The sequence below is a fragment of the Bombus terrestris genome, chromosome 1 (genome assembly GCF_910591885.1).
Source record: "Bombus terrestris chromosome 1, iyBomTerr1.2, whole genome shotgun sequence".
NCBI classification, from domain to species: Eukaryota; Metazoa; Arthropoda; class Insecta; order Hymenoptera; family Apidae; genus Bombus; species Bombus terrestris.
The window spans coordinates 1569178-1588913 of record NC_063269.1 but is presented as its reverse complement, the minus strand read 5'-3'; the positions used below and the strand labels follow the sequence as shown (position 1 = coordinate 1588913).

Genomic DNA, 19736 nt, shown 5'->3' with positions numbered 1-19736 from the left:
ACAAAATTGATTCGACAAAACGCATCGATTATTCTTTAAGTTACGTTCTTGGAAGATGTCCTTTCTTTCGACGCGTTATTTGTCTGTGGATCGAATACAGTTAGCTGCGCTATATACAGTTGGTTGATGCAAAAAGTTGCAATATATGCGGCAAAATAAATTTCCACGATGAGCTATGGCAATTTCCAATGGTTCAGGGTTGCACATTCCGCGACACGTAACCCTTCTTCATTGAAAGGGTGTCGACCGTAATGCGCCTGCCCTCCGCCAATGCATATATATACTGTGCATGTATCCGTATGCAACTAAGAAAGCACTATACCAACACATTCCTGGAACTTATCGATTTGGTCGCAAGCTGAGCTTTCTTTGGCCAAAGCTGACGTCACAGACGGCAGCTGATAGGCAGAATTCAACTCTGGACGATTCCCATTGGTCGACGAGCCGGTATAAACGATGCCTTCACAGTAACCTGTTCCAGTTGTGTTGTTGTTCACTCACTGTACACTTGGTAAGTACATTTTACTCGAAATTCCATTGTTTTTCATTACTCCAGCAATATTTATTTACCATTCTTTAAAAGGTTATTAATTTTGTCGTTTTTTAATGTTTTAAATAATTCATGAAAATTTTCGCGAATTTTGCAAAATTACTTAACCTTTGACGCAGTTTGCCAGGTGATTTGACCTATCGTTGGCGTTCCATTTTATTCAAACATGGTTCTAATCTTCATCATCATCAAATATTCAACACTCATATTTAATTCCTTTTATGTTAGTATTGTGCTGACTGTGAAGTTCAAAAACAGTATTCGCGTTAATAAGACAATCACGAGTATATTGACAAAGTATTGTCAGTGTTCGACGTTCTTAAATATTCTATCGAATAATAACGAAATTGATGGTCGCTTCGACGCAAAACCATCGAAAGAACTTGCTTTCGCTAAACCAGTTCCTAGGAAATTGCAGTCACAGTTATCGAACTCTATGGTCGTTTATATAATGCAAGAATGTACATTCGAAGGACAGACGTTTCAAATTCCACTCGTCCGTTCCGATGCCAAGAGTAGTACGAATTAAAATTTCAATCAATATGTCATTAAAACGGATATAGCCGATTCGTGTTTCTGCAGTCTGTAACTGCAATGCATATGCGCGAATAGTCACAGGCCGGCAACATCGATTTGTCAAACTCCCACAGAACCACCTGCCACGATTTAGTGCATTTCCAGGAAAACTTTGCCAGACTCTTCGTTCAAAAATAACTCGCTACAAAGAAATCGCACGGTCGTCAACGAAGTGTACGATATTGGTACGTGAAAATGTTATTGCGCGTCATATTTGTTTGGGTGGTTCTTCGTGAGAAAATAAAAATAATAATTATTAAATTCACGTTTCCTTTTCCATCGATTTTTATTCGTCTCTACTCGTGTAACATTGAGAGAGTCGTAAATTGCGAATTATATTTTCTCTAAATAATCTTCGCCAAAGAAATTCATTAATATAATATCATTAAAGATGAAAATAGCCATGACTACATACTTTCCGGCTTTGTTCGTATTCCATGATGTTGAGACGAAAAAATATAAACATACTAATTGCAAGCTATTTTTCAGGGAAACTGGATTAAAAATTATCGTAGTAAAAAGTAAATCATTTTGTTCCGTGCCAATTTTCTGCCGGTATTTACCGCTGAACGTCGAAAGAATACCTAAGTACAGTGACTGTGTTGACTTCATTGTGTACCAACGATTGCTATACCGCAAACGCGTTCGCGTCCTGGATAATCAATATACCTGGATCTTTCCAGCAGCTGTATCCTCGTGCGCAAGGATATCACAGTACTGCGCCTCTTCAAGGCTCGAAATCGTTAGAATGGAAGATAGCACACACGAGATAAACCTTGTTTACATACTTGTTTCACAATTTGCAGTGTTTATCGAGTGATCGACCTAAGATCTACATAGAAGACCTTTTGAAATATGGACATTTAATTATTCAATAGCGCAAAAAAACAAACATTTGCTTCAATATGTTACAAATTGTAATACGACTCAAAATTAAAAGCTAATTAAAATTAATTGTTTTTATTTGATAATAGAAATCAGAAATTAATAGAAATCAGAAATCAGAAATTAAAATTAATTGTTTTTATTTGATAATAGAAATCAGAAATAAATTTAATTTATTTAATAAGTTACACGTATATGTGTGTGTATATATATACATATACATGTAAGTGTGGTATATGAAAAATATGGGTGCAGCAACGGGTGCAGGCGCAATGGCCGAAGTTTACTATCGATCGCATTGTTTGCAAGCGCCTTGCATGGCCTTTCGACACAATAGAACGCGTCGATAGCTCGCATTCGCGATGGAGAAATCGTGGAACCGAGTGAGTGGAAGGAATCGAAGTTCGTAATAGAAATCGGTGTCTGAAGGTTACAAGTGATTGCCAGAATTTATGATTTTGAATTTTAAATTACAAGACTCGTTGAAATTATTTCGATACCGAGACGATCTACTCTTCGATCTTCCTCCAGTAAAATTTACCTGCAATAAGATTGATATTTAGCCTAGATTTTCTAATTGATCGCTTAGAGTTTAAAAATTGCGAATTAAACGAAACGTTGATTACGTAAACGGAATAGATTATAAAAAGGAAATCGTACGAGAGGTTGAGGTCCTTGACATCGGACAAGAACGACGCGAATACGACGAGCAAAGTGCAGACGGGACCGAGATCGACTTAACTCGAATCACAACTCGCGGACTTTGCCCCACGACTTGCCTCAGCAACGGTACTCCTTTCGTTTTTTGCCGTGTGGAAGTCTTAGGTCTGGCTACACGCGAATAATCGCCAGAACAGAAAACCATCGCTTTGTTCGATCGTGTCAGAACGTTGCGCGCGATACCTGCGACAACGTTTTACTTTGGCAAAAATAGCCTCACGGTCGCAATAACGCGTTACGGGTATAACTGGTTTCAACGTTGAAAACCGCGACCGAGTAGAGTCAACTCTCGTTTCTTCCATCGAAGGAAACAAAGGCAAGCCAACGGTGCCACTTATCCTAAATAAACTATATATCTCTTATTTTAAATACAAGATGTAAAAGGTTATTAAACGAGATAAAGATTGGCGACTTGTTCGTGCATAGTCACGCTGGCCGTTTTCCAATAGTTTTCTAAGCCATCTATTTTCGTGTCACTCGGTGCAAGTTACGTTTCGGCTGTCCACGCGTGCGAACACTGTCATTGAGCGCGGAGTTACGTTACATAAAATTGAGTTGTGGGAAAAAGAGTTGACGTTATCCGGATAATTATGACACAGGTGTACCGATAGGCTATGTTTACGAAGACTATACAATCGGTTGTTCCAGCTGCAAAGTCACGACGCACTCGTCTGGCCCGTGTTTCGCGATATTCTATCGTGTTCGTATCTCGATAACAACGAATTACATGTAGTTTCTCTGGTGCGTCGATGTTCGTCGAACGATCGTAGCTTCACTCTGCTCGACCACTTTGTCGGCCAATGAACTTTTGTTATTTTCGTTAAACTCGTGGAGCAGTTAAGCGTCGATCGATAGTCGGATAGAGATAATTTAGATCGATATGTGTTGGCGAACGACAAATTAATGAATTTCACGAAGGACTGACTTATCGATTGTTGTTTCTCCTTTGGTGTCTGTTACAGAAGAATAGTATGTATAAAGTACTTCACAATCAAGACATAAAACACGAGTGCTCGCGGTCAGGGGGACTGCACGCGTATCCTGATCATTTCAGGGAACCTAAAAAGCTCTACCTCTAAACCACAGCCGTTTAATAAATGATCATCTAAAGGTTCCTGTCCTCTGGTAGGACTTTGTATATAGTGTACATATCGCTTTTCTAACAGAGGATCTCGCTCGGATAAGCCGAGCAAGCTCGAAGGATCAAAGATATACAGTCACGCGGTGATTTAAAGGAGTCAAAAGAATTGGAAAATTTGCACTACTCGAATCCCATACATCCGACGCATTCATCAACCTAGACCGCACTGATCAGACTAAATAGCTAAAACGCGATAAAAGAGAAAATATTGGTGGAGAGAAAGAGAACGAAGAGAAGAACGAGCACGATGAAGCAACAAGCGTCGGACGAATTCCCTTTATGGATGAAATTACTTTCTGCAGGCACAGCAGCCTGTATCGCTGATTTAGCGACGTTTCCTTTGGACACCGCCAAAGTCAGAATGCAGGTAACTAAAAACCTATCAATTTCCACGTTACTACCTAATATCGAACGTTTCAACGAACGTTCTGTTATGTATAGCTTTCCTCAAAGCGTCCAACTCATTCCGTTTTGTTCTTGCGAACGATCGTTGACTCATAAAAATTCGATAGTGCGCCAAGCATAGTTAAAGGAAAACCTATCTATCCGGTGATAGAACACGTAAGTGACACCCGTACGATTTTTGTAGATTGCCGGAGAAAGTCGTCCTCTTCTGTTGGCAACAGCGGACGGCTCGATGCTCGCGGTTCGAAATACACAGCCAGGATTATTGAGGACAGTAGGAAACATCATCAGAGTGGAAGGAGCAAGGTAGGTTATTCACGATCCTATCCGTAACTTAAGACGAACAAGGGGTAGGTAAAAGCCTGATTACGATTACGATATCGATATAAGTATTAAATATCGTTAGCGTATATACGATTCTCCCGATTCGAATCAAAGTTTATATACGCCGGGCGATTCTTTACGCCCGCTCGAATGACTATTTGATCGCTTAATTACTTAAACTTTAAAAAGAAAAAAAAAAGAGAAAAAATTTTCCGTACTGGCTGATCGTAGGGGCTGTTCGTTCGAGTAACTTGATGCTATCGTTGAATCAGTAGACCGCACATTAACTCTCTCTCTAAAATAGCTTCTTGGCATTCCATGACTCGAGAATATTTCCAATTCTCTGCACATGGCCCCGCGATTCGATTGCTCTTCCGATCTCGTTGTTTGCTAACTACCGACTCGATCGACGCCGTCGTCGTTGTCGTGCACTTTCCGGATCTCGTTAGTATCTTTAAACGCATCGTATTATCGTGCGATCCTACGGTCGTACAGCGTTCAATTCGCCGTACTTGATGAGACAAGTGTGAACGAGAAAAGTACAAAAAAGTCCGATGTTGCGCGCTATGTATCATAGAATTCGAATTTCCAAGCGCATCGACAACGACGAACGGGGATCGAAATAACATAATGGAAGTAACGAAATCGCGATTATACAAGTTTGACTAACCGCTGATGCACTGGCATTTTACCTATCAGTTATCTTTACTTATTTCTAACGCTAATTGGGTTACTCTTGTTTTTTATTTCTTTTCTATGTAGTTTCTATCTTATCGAGTGCCATTGACTGTTCCTCGAACTGACAATCGAATGCTAGATAAAGTACTCGAAATATTGTAATTGTGTTTATTAGACAATAGAACACGTCCATGGTGCTCCCTTTTATCACTCTATTTATTTTCTCTCTCGAGCACGAAATGCCTTTCGGATTTTTGTACGAAAATAACAATAAAGAAGGATTTACATTTATTTGCATAAATAGCGACAATTGCTCCATTATATTCTAAATATTCGATAAGTATGCAATTATAGTAATACCGATAATAATCGTTCTTTAATGGCGGAAATTCGATACAAAGGAAGGCATCGCGTGATCGCTTCAAACTCCCCATCTATGCGAATATATTTTCCTTCTCTTATCTTTTATTCTTATTTTTCTCTGCTTTCGTTTCTTTTGCCTTTGCTCAGCCGCAGTTTTCCCTTTTTCAACGATTTTTGAAAAAAAAAAAGCGGAGCGGCGCCTCGCATGGTTGCGCTTCCACCGCGAATACGATTTGTCATAACCGTGTCCAGCTCTCTCAGCGCAAGCTCTCTCCCGGTTCTTTTAGCTGATCTTTTCTCTCGTGCTCCTCAAATGTTATTCGTGAGAGACTCTATTGGCTTCCCTTCACACGTTACTTACAGATTTTAACCCTAAAAAGACCAGCCTGGTTATTTTGACCTACTAAATAAATCAACAAAAATTACTATCTCCGCTATCAAATGTAATCGTTCTATTATTTCGATTGTTGATAAAAATGATCATCTTTTGCGTGTTTTCTTTCTTTGAAATAACAACAGATTATCATTCAGCGATTCCTTTTGAAATAAAAATTTGCTAAGAGGGAACATTAGAAATAGGAAATTCTGGTATTTTTAGTGTTATTACCGCGGTACAAAAATCAACCTTGTTCTTTGTTTACTGAATAGACAAGGAGGAGAGAGAGAGAGAGAGAGAGACGTGTACTAAGACCAAGAATTCGAGCATTTTAAAGTCGATTTAAACGAAGGGAAGCAAATTAGAGAAAGAGAGAGCGAGAGAGAGAGAGAGAAAAAAGAAATCGTGAAAAGTAAATATATAATAAATACAAACTTGTAAAAATAAAAGCAGAAAAGAAATAAAAATAAAAAAAAAATATGACCCTGGGCTACGTTTGAGGGTAAATTGTGAGGGCGGTGAGCTTGAGCGAGGGTGGTTACAGGAGCCTGTACGGAGGTCTGTCCGCGGGACTCCAGAGACAGATGTGTTTCGCCAGCATACGGTTGGGCCTCTACGACGGGGTGAAGTCACGCTACGCTGGAATCATCGACGGTACATCCAACAAACTCCTAACTTTTTGATTACGTAATCCTCCTATATGATATATAATCGAGTAGACACGCGAGCGCGTGCGAACATACGATGCGCACGTGCTCCATCTCTCTGTTACACGAATGAGTAACACACGCGTAAGTAACGGCTGGTTGGTTGATAATCAACCATCATCGGCTGCCGCGTGCTTTTTCTAAGAGATTATACAAGACAAAACGAGATAATATATATATATATATACATATATGATAATAAATAATAAGCCGTAGCAATGTACCATATCGACTTACCCAGACTTTAATCGCTGACCGTGAATCGAAATGCAGCGCCTCGGACGTGACGCTGTTTCGTTTACGTTTCCTTTTTACTTTCTTTTTTTTTTTTTTGTCTTTTTTTCATATTTGAATCCATTGAATATCGAGTCTAGTTCCATCGCTGATCCACGTCGTTTCCATGACCGAAAGTTAAAGGGAAGTATAATAAGAGAAAGAAGAAAGAAGATTTAAAGATAATGGCTGGAGGAATCGCTGCCTCAGATTGTCGTTTGTATTTTCCTTCTGTGCAAATTGGATCGCTCGTGAAATAATTGTAACTTTACTAAATTTGTACCCTCTATTATCGTGTACGCTCGAAAATGATCGATTCCTGTATCAAAATTATTCTACAATTATCGAACGCTATTTTTTTCCTTTCATATTTCTTTTTTTTTTTTCTTTTTTTTTTGTAAATTGGAGATTTGGAAAGAGACATTTAAAAAATGCACAGTTTGATCTCGTAACCGTTATACGACTGCCGTGTGTATTTTTGAAATTCTCCTTTGAAGTTTCTATCTGTCGCGTGTAAACGAACTTATATATTTATCGATAAAAAAAAGGAGCATGTATGTTTTGGATATTTTTCATGTATATATCCGTCGATATTCGCGGAATTTTGATCCTGACTACTATTTCTATTTAAAACTAATCTCTCCTTAATGATAAAATATCTTGATTAGAAGCCGAACGGGAATTTCGAGTTTCGTCTTTGCTCTTCATTGTCGCATGTTGTAAACGTTTCCTTGCGTAACTTGTCGACATCATTGTAGCCCTTTTTACGGATCAATTTTCCAATTACTCGCATCAGGAGATTTGCTAAAACCGTGTAAATCAATGGCACAAAGTACTCGCGATCAACAACACCTTTCTATCGATGTATGTATAGATATCTTTGCCGAGAATAATCCTGGTAACTGGAATAAACTTAAAAAATAAGTTTGAACTAAATATAATTTTCTGTAGCTATTCATAGTTGATCTCGAGTATCTGCCTCGCGTCAATAATCGTGCCGATTTTTGTCGCAACATATTGTACTCCCGTTAACAAATGAGACCGTGATAATCGTTGAGAAAAAAGACCTCGTAACGTTTGAAAATGATCATTTAGAAGAGTTTACTGTAACGTGAATATAATCAATGAGCTAATAAACGTGCTGTACCGCGCAGAGCGCGATCTGTCCCACCCTGCATCCTACTTTTTTCGATCTAAAACCGTGACACAGAACGTAAATAACGTACTCGAAACAATCCAGACACCGACACCGAACCTGGACTGCCTTTTCACTGTACTTTTTTGTCTTGGCAGGTAATAACAGGAGCGGATCGAAGAGTATTTCCGTACGAATCGCCGCTGGAATCACGACAGGCGCCATGGCGGTGCTCCTTGCTCAACCGACCGATGTCGTCAAGGTCCGCCTACAGGCTGGAAGTATTGGACGATCGGTGAGATACAGCTCAACCCTGCAAGCATACAGGAATATTGCTGCCGAAGAAGGAACGCGGGGCCTTTGGAAAGGTACCACCAGTACTTACATTACAAGCCCATACCGTTTACACGCAGAAATATGATCCTCTTGCTTCGGGCGAGAGTACAGATCCGTCGCAAATTGCCGAGCTTCTGGAAAATCACCGTCCAATGTTTATAAATCTTGAACGCCTTGCCTTGTAATTTCGTGTCACACTCGTCCTAGGAATTACGTTATAAAGATTGTATTTACAACGAAATTTATCTGCGATTTTCATCAAGGTTCTCTAAGAACAAGTTACAGTGGCTACAAAGAGTAAATGCATATGCTGATAAAATACGCCTCATTGGAAAATAAGAGTATGTGCCGAACCCCCATTGTAGCCACTGTGCATGTAGTTTATTATAGCCACTACCCTCTAATCTGATCTACGCAACTCCACCGAGCTCTCTGATCCGTATAAAGTAAAATAGGTATTCTCGTAAGCAGACTGGATGGAAACGGGAATCGCTTGGAATTTGCATGGATTATTAAACGTAATCCTTTAATACGATCGTATTAGAGTGTAAACGGAAGATCCGTAGCCTATTGCAATACCGTACTATTATTGTAAGAGAATTAAGAATCGACTCGGCTAAAATTAACCACGTTTTCGTGTTTAGGAACCATGCCCAACATCTCGAGAAACGCGATTGTGAACGTGGCGGAGATCGTCTGCTATGACATCATCAAGGAATTCATCTTGGAGCGCAATTATCTACGCGATGGAATCCCTTGTCATATAACGGCCGCCGTGGCGGCAGGATTGTGCACCACCTTGGCTGCTAGTCCTGTAGACGTGGTGAAGACTCGTTACATGAACAGCGCCCCTGGCGAATACAAAGGCGTGAAGGATTGCGCTGTTCGTATGATGATGAAGGAAGGCCCATCCGCGTTCTACAAAGGCTTCACGCCCAGCTTCACGCGTTTAGTGTCCTGGAACATCGTTCTATGGATCACTTACGAGCAGTTCAAGGTCTACGCGAAGAAGATGAACGGCGACCAGTGAGCACCATAGCTGTCGCGTTCTACGTGCTCGATCGACCGACGTGTCCGTCGATTCACAAGATATACACATACGAGCCGTGTTTTAATCAACTGCAGCTTCATAATCTGTATTTCGATCATGTAGATTAGAGATGGGAGGATATATTATCGTGTATTGGTTAGATTTGGTCGTTTCGAATAGAACTTATTGCCTGCCGTCGTTTGCAGGTATACTTACTAATATTGATGCGTACATACATACGTATAAGTTTCTCTCTAAGTACCTTAGATAATGCATGTTATTGATTCATTGAAAGTTACAATTACTTACTTTCTATCGATCGTTGGAATTGCCGGGTTTTTTCGATGAATTCGATAACGCTTAAGCGCCTGTCTATACAGGACAGCTTCTATCGCTGGCTTTTCTACCTAATGCGTATTCGTATGTAATAACTACTTGGAAAAGATTCTTGCCTATGCATACGTAGAGGGTATGTTTACAATAGAAAAGCTGTTACGCTGTGCTCTTTCGTAGGGTATAATCGTTAGCACGATGACACATATTAAACTTTCTTTCCCTTTACTAAAGAACGTTAAGTGTAAGAAAGTTTAAGACACAATTTTGTTGATCTTACCGATAGCTTCGTTTGCAAACGACGACAGCCAATTCTCCCATCTATCGTTGTATTTTCACTTTTCTTTCCGTAGATAAGACCGCGCGTGCACTCCACATCGACATCTGATCAAATTGAAATCAACTCAAGTTGGCGATTTGACAAAACGGAGAAAACTTGTCCGTCCAAAATTATTTATAAAATAATTTGAATACCATGCGTATTGCAATTGGTCTATCTTGATTCAATTAATTCTAAAAAAGAAAAAAGAAAGGAAAAGAAAGAGGAATGCTCATTTTTCGATAAAATTTCGTCTTTCAACGAAGTGCACGTACGATCGAGAAGATCTTAGAAATCTCTCAATAATCCATAACGAAACATTTTTGGCTACGTAAGTCAGCTTTAGAGACAGTAGAACAATAGAGGAAAAAGAAATTTCTCCCTTCCCCTCTCCCCGATGAATATTAGTATAAAATCGCGCGCATTACGATACGCCAGACAGACAATAAGATATCAAAATTGATTTTAACGCGTTTGCGACGTCTGTTAACGAAAGCTACACACACGCGCATACATATGCAAAATGATTATTCGATTAATTTCTGTTTCTAGACTCCGATTAATTTCGACTTCGAGGCACGAATTAAACAGAGATCCTTCGCTAATATCTATCTATGTAATTGTAATTCGTTCTTCTAACATTTGCGTTATGCGGGATAATTTGTCGCAATCGTTGCTAGATATTTAAAGAAAAAAGTAGGGGCGGATAATTCACAATCTCATTTGGGGTCAATTAATATTATACAGGGCACAATTTTTATCGAATTTCGATCGACGACTTGTAGTCTATTTTAAAGGCTATGTTATCATCTATTGATGTACGTTTCACATTAAAAAGCAATTCTTATCTTATTAATTCCGACTGTCTCATCCATCTATATCTTTTTTTTCTATCCTTTTTTTTCTCTTTCTTTGTTTTTCGTCTTTTTCGATTCACACTTATTATAACAAGTCTTATTAGCCAACGACGAAACTTGTTTCTTGTTTTCACTTTATCTGTAAGGATCGATCGTCTTTTTAACGTCACATCGATCTTCATGAAATCCGTAACTATAGCTTGAGTACCATACAGTATTAGTTGTTATTGTTACACTTGAATCTCGATCGATATCAATTAGATCAGTTCGTTACAATGAAATCATTTGATGATACTTTCGATTGATCGACGTTTCTCTTTGTACTGTATTACTGTGTGTAACGAGAAATTTTACTGCCCTTGTATCGCGTAAAAGAAGAAGCTGCAGAGTAGAAAGAACATGTCGAACGTAAAGCGTTTACCGATTTCAAGAAGAACGTATTATTATCTGTATCGTATATATACTTTATTAACTTTGTGAGTGTCTTTAATTCTTAACGATGTAAGATGTCACAAATGAACGCTGCTTCGTAAAGTTTTTTGCGCATGGAATGTTCTATCGTAGTAGATCTTCGTTACGAGTGGCACACTTTTTTCAAAACATACAAAAAGCCGAGCAGAGATACGAATCGAATTGCGTGTTGTAGAATTCATCGCCTAGATGCCCGAATAATGTTAAATCGACATGGTTCTATAACTTCGATGTGGTAGGTCGCAGCAGGCCAAATTATCTTCTATCACGCCCAACAGAATTAACAGAAAACGAATCGACTGAATATTTCTACCACAAACTTGGATTTTACACGTTTCTAGCGCGCCAAAGAACTGTACGAAATAGAAAAAGCTGTCTCTATTAATCGTTCGTTACGATTCGACGATTTTCTGCGCTCTCTTTCTGTCTCTCAATCCTTTTCTATCGCAGAAACAATTCGCAGCTTTACCACTTTGTTTCTCTGCTTTATTTTACCGTCGATACGATTCGATTGGTTGCACGCGCGTCCCACCGATCCAGCTTCGATCTTACACAAAGCACTGTCGACAGCGATGTCTTTCGTCGCGTTAGAAAAATACACTGTTAGCCACTTTTCGTCTTCGCGCTTTCCGCAATTACTAGATTTGTCTAGTCTAAATTGTGGTATAATTTTAAGCACCGATCACACAGTATGTATCGCTTGTAAGCAGCTTGTATTAAAGGTTGAGCAATACGAAACCTAGAGGCCCGAATTTGGCAAACTTCGTGCGAAGATGCGTAGCGATATATGCGATTAACGACCTTGTAGAAGACTGAATCAATTAATTAAGGATTAGTGTAAAATACGAGTAAGAATGGGAGGATTTTCAGATGCTTGCGAGTTTCGGGTGAATACTTTTTAGCGAAATATTTACCGTATTATAAGTAAGCTTTATTTTCTATGATCACAATCGATAAAGTATCACATACAATTAATGTAAACAGCGAGGTACAGCATGAAAAGAAAATGGACTTTGCCTTTTAGAACACTCGCTTGATTTTTCGCTTAACTAAATCTCGTTTGTGGGCGTTTTTGTTCGTAAGAAAAAGGACAATTCGAAATTAATTCGAAATTAATATGAAATTAATTCGAATCGCTTCTCTGTAGATCCGTTTTAAGTCTTCTACCGGATTGGTTGCTCGTGACGTTGATTCTTCTTGATTTCTGACGTTTAATCGTTTGGTTTAGCGAACGAAGTTCTCAAATTCTGGTTAAGCGAACGTACTTTCGGTATCGGTGATGTTTAAGATGCTCAAATTTAATAGATGTTTCAATTTACAAATGGCGACGCGTTCATTTTCGAGATTGTATACATTAAAACGGGGCTTCAGTTTCTAGATAGGATCTCCGTAGAAATAGCTTGACATTTGTTACGAGTTTAAATAAAAATTCTTCAAAGTGTACAGAATCTTTGCCCGGTGTTCTTACTTCTTCTATTCGGCAACAAAGAAACCTGCGCGACTTTCCGATCGATGAACGAAGAAACACCAGAATCGTCGATGATCCCTGTCGATTCCATGAAATTCGAAATTTCGAGATATCGCTAAGTTTCAAAATCGGACTCGTCCGATTCGCAACTGGACGAAATCTCATCCTCCATGCATCCTGATTCCTCGGGAATGCCTTCTCCCATGGGGATCCTAGAGAATAAAAAGAGACCCGTTGACGCAAAAGTGAAACAACGATATTTAAAGAAACGATTCGTTATCGTGTTAATTAACGTTAGTAAATCGATCAGGCAAGATTTAATTCGTTAAAGTGGAAATGTTAGAGTAACACAGTTGGATAAATATTTTAGTTAATCGATGTTAATTTTTACGATCGTGCGAACAACATTTCTACACGAATCTTGCCTCGGATCGTCTACTCGATCGTTCGTTACGCGATCGCAGCGATGTGATGCACCGCAGTCTTATCCTGAATACATTTAGGGGGAACCTTTCTGGATTTCCGCAAAATGCATTTTCGCGGACAACAGTCTTCCACCAATGACCTGCGTTCAGAAATCCTTCTCGTTATCCTTCTCGTCTTTCTACCAAACTCTTACAAACTTTCTATCGTCGAGTCTTAATTTTCATCTCTGCCAACTTACTTCTCGACGCTCCAATCCTCGGCACAGTCCTTCATCATCGACAGAGCCTGACAGAAATCTTGGCCGATCGCCTTCAAGTGTTTGGTATCCAGATGCAAACCTGCCAACGTTCCTTGGTCACATCCGCAGAAGCTGCTCTCCATGGTGTAGCTTCTATAGAAAATGAAAAAAATGCAGCGTTACCGGCAAATCGAGTCGTTGTTTTGGCAAGGTAAATCAGTAACGGTCTGCGCGTATACCTCGAAACACCTAACTGCCGCCATATGGCTACCCTAGCCGTGGACTCCTTGTTCCTTTCGACCTTGAACGAGCACAGTGGCAACGCGAACGCCGCAGATATTCTTTGCATGAGGTGCGGCAACATCTGAAACGCGTATCGCGGGAATAGTCCGAGTTATACGAGAGCACTCGTTATCTCATTTTTCCTCGTTTCCAGCAACATTTTAATTAAAAATTAACTGTCACGCGATCGTGGAAATTTAACGAGATCGACGAAATAAAGGTAAAAAGTTCCATCGCGTTCGTACAAACTAGTTGCAGCGGAACCTATATTTTCACGAACTGTATCTAAAATTGGAACACGAACGGAATCGATGTACCGATCCTGTTCGCTGTAAATTACATCGGGCGAAACTCGTTTCGCACTGATATTTCTCCTCTCGCGAGCTTCAAAACCGCTCCGCTCGTAAATTCGCTTCGATAGATCGCGCTAGATTACCGTTCGTACTTCTCGGTGCATGTAACCCGTACAGTGTCTAAAAATAATACCCTAGTCTTCGTTCCTCTTTCGTCCCCTTACCAAATACTGCGCCGGCTGGTCCGGTTTCGCCCTGTCCGCGGCGCTCCAAGAACCCGACCTTGAGCAACCGAACAGAAACACGTTCTTCCTCCGTGAATGGCCGTGATAGTCGACGAAAACATAGGGAGGTCTTTGCAACACCCTCGTGCAGTACTCCATCAAGCCCTTCGTGTGATAGATCACCGGATGTAGTACCCGGTTCGGATTGCTCCATCGTCTGTTCAAGTCTTCGTTCGTCAGCCCGTAACGATTACTATAATCAATCGAAAATACACTCTTCAACGAGTTCCTCGGCCATCTTCCAAATAAATAAATAAATACTATCGTCGATCGTTGTTGTTGTTGCTATTATCATATGGCGCGCGAATAACGTTGAAGATATCGAAATTGTACACGGTTTATCTTTAAACTAGCGAACGAATTAGCCGATATAAAACGAATAAACGTCTATTTATAACGCGGAACAAATTTCTAAGAAGCACGGTTTTAGAATTTCCTGTCAGTTTGCACGTCGATGGTGCACGTCGAACCGAGAAGAAGGAGAAGGGCTGTTGTCAGAGATCGTCTTCATTTAAGGATTCAGCCGCGGTTAGAAGGACGTTTCCGGCGGCCGGAAGTCGGGCCGGAGGAAGTGACGCCTCCGCGTCGCGCATAGCTAATAGTGGGGTTATACCGTGGACCCCTGGCTTTACACAACCGAGACCGCCATTTCGCTTTTACCTGTCATCCTGAGATTGTTTCAAGATGTACACGATGCTAGGAATACCAAATACATTTGTTCGTCTTAGCGAGACGCGTCTGAATCATTCCACCACGCTAAAACAGACTGAGTATCTGTCCCGTTAAAATCCGCTATTTCGAATATTGAACGCTGTAAAATTTCAATATTTATTTAAATTCGTGACGTAACTAGCTTGAGCGTAAAATACAAGTTTCTGCCAATAATTGGCAATTATTCATTTCACGATCTCGAGGCTAACCAACCGCCCTTCCAAGAACCTGAACCTCTGCAAGAAGCGTAATACCATCGGAGGAACATTGACTGGCGATAGAAATAATTAGCAGGTACCGGTCACGATTACAAGAAGTCGCTCACCGTGGGATTAGCAATCGCTACACGCGTACCCACGGACAGGAATCTTCGACCGTTCTTCCGATCGAGACATCGACCACGTAATACAAACATTAGCAATTTGACGCCTCGTAATCGCTTCCGGTCTTTAAGGTAGTACAGACGCACGTGACACGGACCCAAGATAACCACGTAACGATCAATATCTGGCATCGAGGCAGATGGCGGCGAATAATAAGAATAATGGACGAGCGGTGACGATGCACCTGCGGGATGATGTACGCGAAGACACGTTCCGTCGTGATCGTCCTCGTCCTCGTCGTCTTTGTCTTTGTCTTCGTCGTCGTGGTCGTGGTGTCGAGGACGTTCACCGTCGAGAACGTTCGCAGAAATCGTCGAAAAACAACAGTCATCGGAGATAATAGATTTCGTCCGGCGTGAAACGAGAGGGAACGGCAAAGGGTAGAGTGAAAAAGAGACACGTCCGACGAAAAAACCGGCAAAAATTACTCTCGGACGTGTATTAAAATGAAATCATCACTGACGAACTTCAACGACGATGTAACTCGTTCGTGGTTAAAAACACGGAACTCTAATGGTTCTCGATTTCCTTGATTCCGTTATCCTCGGCTCTATTTCGAGGAACTCGAATTAGAAGAAGAGGTAACACGGCCATTAAACGAACGTTTCTTTCTCTTCCATTTCTTCAGTCGCGATAACGATTATAAACGCGTCGTTTTCTCTTTTTCTTTCTTTTTTCGTCGATGGTAAATCAACCGCGTGCCACGTTAATTTATTATAATCGTAAGCAGCGACTTCCTGGTAATTATAAATACCTATTCCATCGAAAGAAGAAAACGATTCGACGGTGGGACAACGACGAATGTACTTATGTATGAACAATTGAACGGCACAATTGGCGAATGAAATGGCGCGCAGTGGCGGCAATGTGCGAGCGACAATGAAGCAATTGTACGACGAACTTCTTCGCAGTTTTATTAGCCGTCCGATGTAATGGCCAACATCGGTCTGTCCGTGCTAGCAAGCGATGTCAATGACTTGAACGGAGGAGCCTTGACCGCGAACTTCTCTCACCTTCTCAGAGATCCTGTACAAATTACACTTAACCGGCCACTCGTCTCGAACTGGCTGCGCGCATGAGATTTTCAAAGGTACCGCCATCAGCTTCGTACACCCGGACCCGTAAAAATATCGATGAATTACCCGCTCGTTGGATTACGATTAACGAGCGCCGATCGCACGATTTATCGTCATTATTTAATCGACCGTAAATCACACAGAGTATCAACATCGTTTCAACTTTACTGTCATCTTCGTTCGATCTCGCTGGCTTCACGAGTACACGCACTTAATCGAATCTCTTCGGAAATCGCGAACCAGACGCCGATATCGGCAACGATGCTACTGAACCGCGTTACCGATGCGGCATCTTGCCATCGCGTTCTCCAGGATTACATCGAAAGTGGTTGCACGTGTTCTCTTTGATTTCACTCTCGGCAGAACCGAACCGATTATCGTATCACCGAGAGATTCGAAATGCGCGCAAATCGGGAAATTCACGGATAATCGGAAAGGTCTTGCTTTACAGGTTCCGTCTCTATTCGCCCGTTTCTTTGCCGGATATATCAAGTAATTTCGAACATGACGTCAGGCTTATTTGCGTATTAACGGTGTACGGACGCGAAGTAAGGTGAATCGTTAATCCCGTTACGAGTAACTTTTGCCATTTCATCGGTGAACGATTCACGGTCTTGTTTATCTTCGAGCTGGATAATATACGCGATGGCCGGATTACGTCGTTCTATGGAAGATACAGCGGCCAGAAGTCAGGATACTTTGGCGAACGAGGTCCGAGGGGGAAGAGGAAGAAGCGGACGCGAAGAAGAAAAATTCGTAGATCGTTCTTGCAATCGTAAAGCGAAATCCTTGGGTACCTTGGGAACGTTCGTTTCTTCGTGGTTGTCTTCCACGTATCACGCGTTTCTTCCGTGAACTTTACTACCAGCCTGCCCGGCTTCCCCTCTATCTTTGTTTCATCTCTTCTCGCCTCGCGGCATTTTCTTCGAGGTTATCCCGGGGTTCGATCGTGTAACCACGCTTGTGAACTCCTTTTTTCCTCGCGCCGCAACCCAGCAAGAAATCTATTTCCTGCGTCGTTGAAATATGACCGTAACCGAGCTCGAACGCGATCGAAAGCCCTTTCAAATCGCGTATTCGTTTGCGCGCGACTCTTTTGTAAATCCTCGTACGATCGATACCTGTCGCGATTTTCCTTCGACGATCGTTTCCACGATAACGTTGCCTGAGAAAAATCAACGGATGAATATACATAAGAGAAATCACGATCGGTTACATGAACGAATAATTTCCGTTGCAACGGAATGGTACACGGTAAACGCAAGAATGTACGTGCGAATGTTAAATTTGTCATGTGATACATCGTCTTTTAAACGTGCAAATTACCACTTGGTGCACCTTGTAGCTGCCGCGGTTATCACGAATGCCTTGGCGGGCGAGAATCGAGGGTCGCCAAGCCGCCATACATCGTTTCGCCCGCGGCAACAGAGAAACACACGCAAGCAAACGATACCAGGCTACGGCAAGAAGCTCGCGAGTATCTTTATAGCGTCACTGATACGAAAGGGACGTGTGACGTTCGTTTCAGGATCCTGGCCGGCCGAAGGGCTAAAGCGATCGCGCATTAGAATACTCGTGACCAGTCTCCGATTTGCATTCCTTCGCGAAACCAAGGCCTCTATCGCTCCATCTCTCTTTCTTTCTCTCTTTCTTTCTCTCTCTCTCTCCCTCCCTCCCGCCCCTCTCTCTCGCTCTCTCTCTCTCTCTCTCTCGCTTTCTCATGCTCGGTCTCTCTTCCTTCGCCTCTGAATCTCCTTTTTTTCTTTCCTCCTCTCTTTTCGTACCTTTTCTTCTTCTTTTTTCTTTGCTGGCGCGAGCCGAGGAACGGTCGAGAAAAGGGCGAGCATTCGCTGATGAATTCTCGGCTCGCTGACGTTTCTTCTACGCCCTGACCGATCGTTTCTTCGAAGCTGATGCGGCAAAAGCAGCCCTTACGTCGCGACGACGCGTCGGTCCCTTCCACAGGGAACGAAACGGTGGAATGTCCGTGCAGGTTTTTACTATAATGCGATTCGTCGCGGTGAACCTCGTTCCGCGGACCTCGTAAAATTCGCGTTTCACAACGTGTCACTCGCGCCACATAAATACAGCCGCGTAAATATAGCAAACGGAACGATGGATTCAGCCTGGATTAATAAAAGTCCAACCGGTGCATCGATTCTGCTACATTATCGACATGTTGGATCGAGAGGAAGATACATAAGGGAAACGCGCGATTCGCGCGACTGGTTCTTCCAGAGTTCGATGCACCTTCGGTTACAAGGATCGCCGATAGATTTTGCTGAATATTATGCAAAACTTCTTTCTGTAAAATCTTCGATCGTATCGATTTTATCATCGACTGAGATAAATCGGCCGGCATAATAAGAAAACGAGAAGTAGTTAACGGTATTTATCGATTCGAAAACGTTTCAAGCGCCAAGGACGAACGAGCAGGAAATTATTTCTAAATGGATACTCGGGCCGTGAAGGAACGAACAGAACGATTTTATGCCGACGTCATTCGTGTCCCGTCATCGGACACTGATTTATCCGATCTCCAACTACTCCCTCGCCGATGAATTCGACGATACAGCGCGAAATATTCGTCCGCCGAGCTCTTGCAGCTGGTCCAATAAATCCCGAGATTTAATTTCGCGATTCCGTTCTCGTGAACGAATGTCTCTGCGCCAACGGGCAATAGAACTCTCGCCTATCCGAATCGAGATTTAATTTAGAGGCTTGGCTGGCTGGTCCACGGGCATAGTTCCCTGGAATTCTTTCCGGTAACTGCACGCAATACCGAGAATCTATACGAACCGGCTAAACAGAACCGAGCCTCGAAATTGGCTACGAGAAAAAAGAAAGGAGAAAGGTAACAGGCTCCTAACGGAGCGAATCTTTGACAGACGCTTGAAAAATGGACCAAATCGATAGCTTCTGATATTCGGCACACAGTATAGAAAGCGTCCATTGTACTTTTTAAAAATATTCGATGGAATATTCTATCGAACGAATTTTCCCCCTCCGGTGTAGCAGTGGTAGGCATCGGTCCCCCACTATGCTAATAACGTAAATCACAGCGCAGTAGTCCACGAATATAAATGAATTGCCCAT

At 41.6% G+C, this 19736-nt stretch overlaps 2 protein-coding genes across 9 annotated transcripts in view; one reads left to right on the top strand and one right to left on the bottom strand.

Moving 5' to 3' along the window:
• Positions 1 to 368: 368 nt before the first annotated feature.
• On the top strand, positions 369 to 12927 carry LOC100650798 (mitochondrial uncoupling protein 2). The gene is made up of 6 exons (XM_003393118.4): positions 369 to 511; positions 3694 to 4239; positions 4462 to 4583; positions 6563 to 6672; positions 8292 to 8501; positions 9114 to 12927. Exons 2-6 carry the CDS (start codon positions 4120 to 4122, stop codon positions 9497 to 9499), a joined length of 948 nt encoding a protein of 315 aa, XP_003393166.2. The 5' UTR covers positions 369 to 511; positions 3694 to 4119; the 3' UTR covers positions 9500 to 12927.
• Positions 11610 to 19736, bottom strand: part of LOC100648195 (cytosolic carboxypeptidase 1) — a 32551-nt gene continuing 24424 nt past the window's right edge. For 6 of the 8 annotated variants that reach the window (XM_048407458.1, XM_020864844.2, XM_020864839.2 and 3 more), the window contains 5 exons: positions 14411 to 14663; positions 13851 to 13975; positions 13612 to 13764; positions 13373 to 13527; positions 11610 to 13159 (listed from right to left, as the gene is read on the bottom strand). In XM_048407458.1, coding sequence (XP_048263415.1) covers positions 13398 to 13527; positions 13612 to 13764; positions 13851 to 13975; positions 14411 to 14663 — 661 coding nt within the window. In that variant the 3' untranslated portion in view covers positions 11610 to 13159; positions 13373 to 13397. The remainder of the gene's footprint in view (positions 13160 to 13372; positions 13528 to 13611; positions 13765 to 13850; positions 13976 to 14410; positions 14664 to 19736) is intronic. The other 2 variants (XM_048407453.1, XM_048407469.1) reach the window with 2 other exon arrangements.

What these genes read in the sequence shown, in the direction of transcription:
- LOC100650798 (XM_003393118.4), top strand. Translation starts at nt 4,120, where the DNA reads ATGAAGCAACAAGCGTCGGACGAATTCCCTTTATGGATGAAATTACTT. An exon ending in CTACGCTGGAATCATCGACG is followed by an intron (nt 6,673 to 8,291) that starts GTACATCCAACA and finishes TTGTCTTGGCAG; the next exon opens with GTAATAACAGGAGCGGATCG. An exon ending in AACGCGGGGCCTTTGGAAAG is followed by an intron (nt 8,502 to 9,113) that starts GTACCACCAGTA and finishes TTTCGTGTTTAG; the next exon opens with GAACCATGCCCAACATCTCG.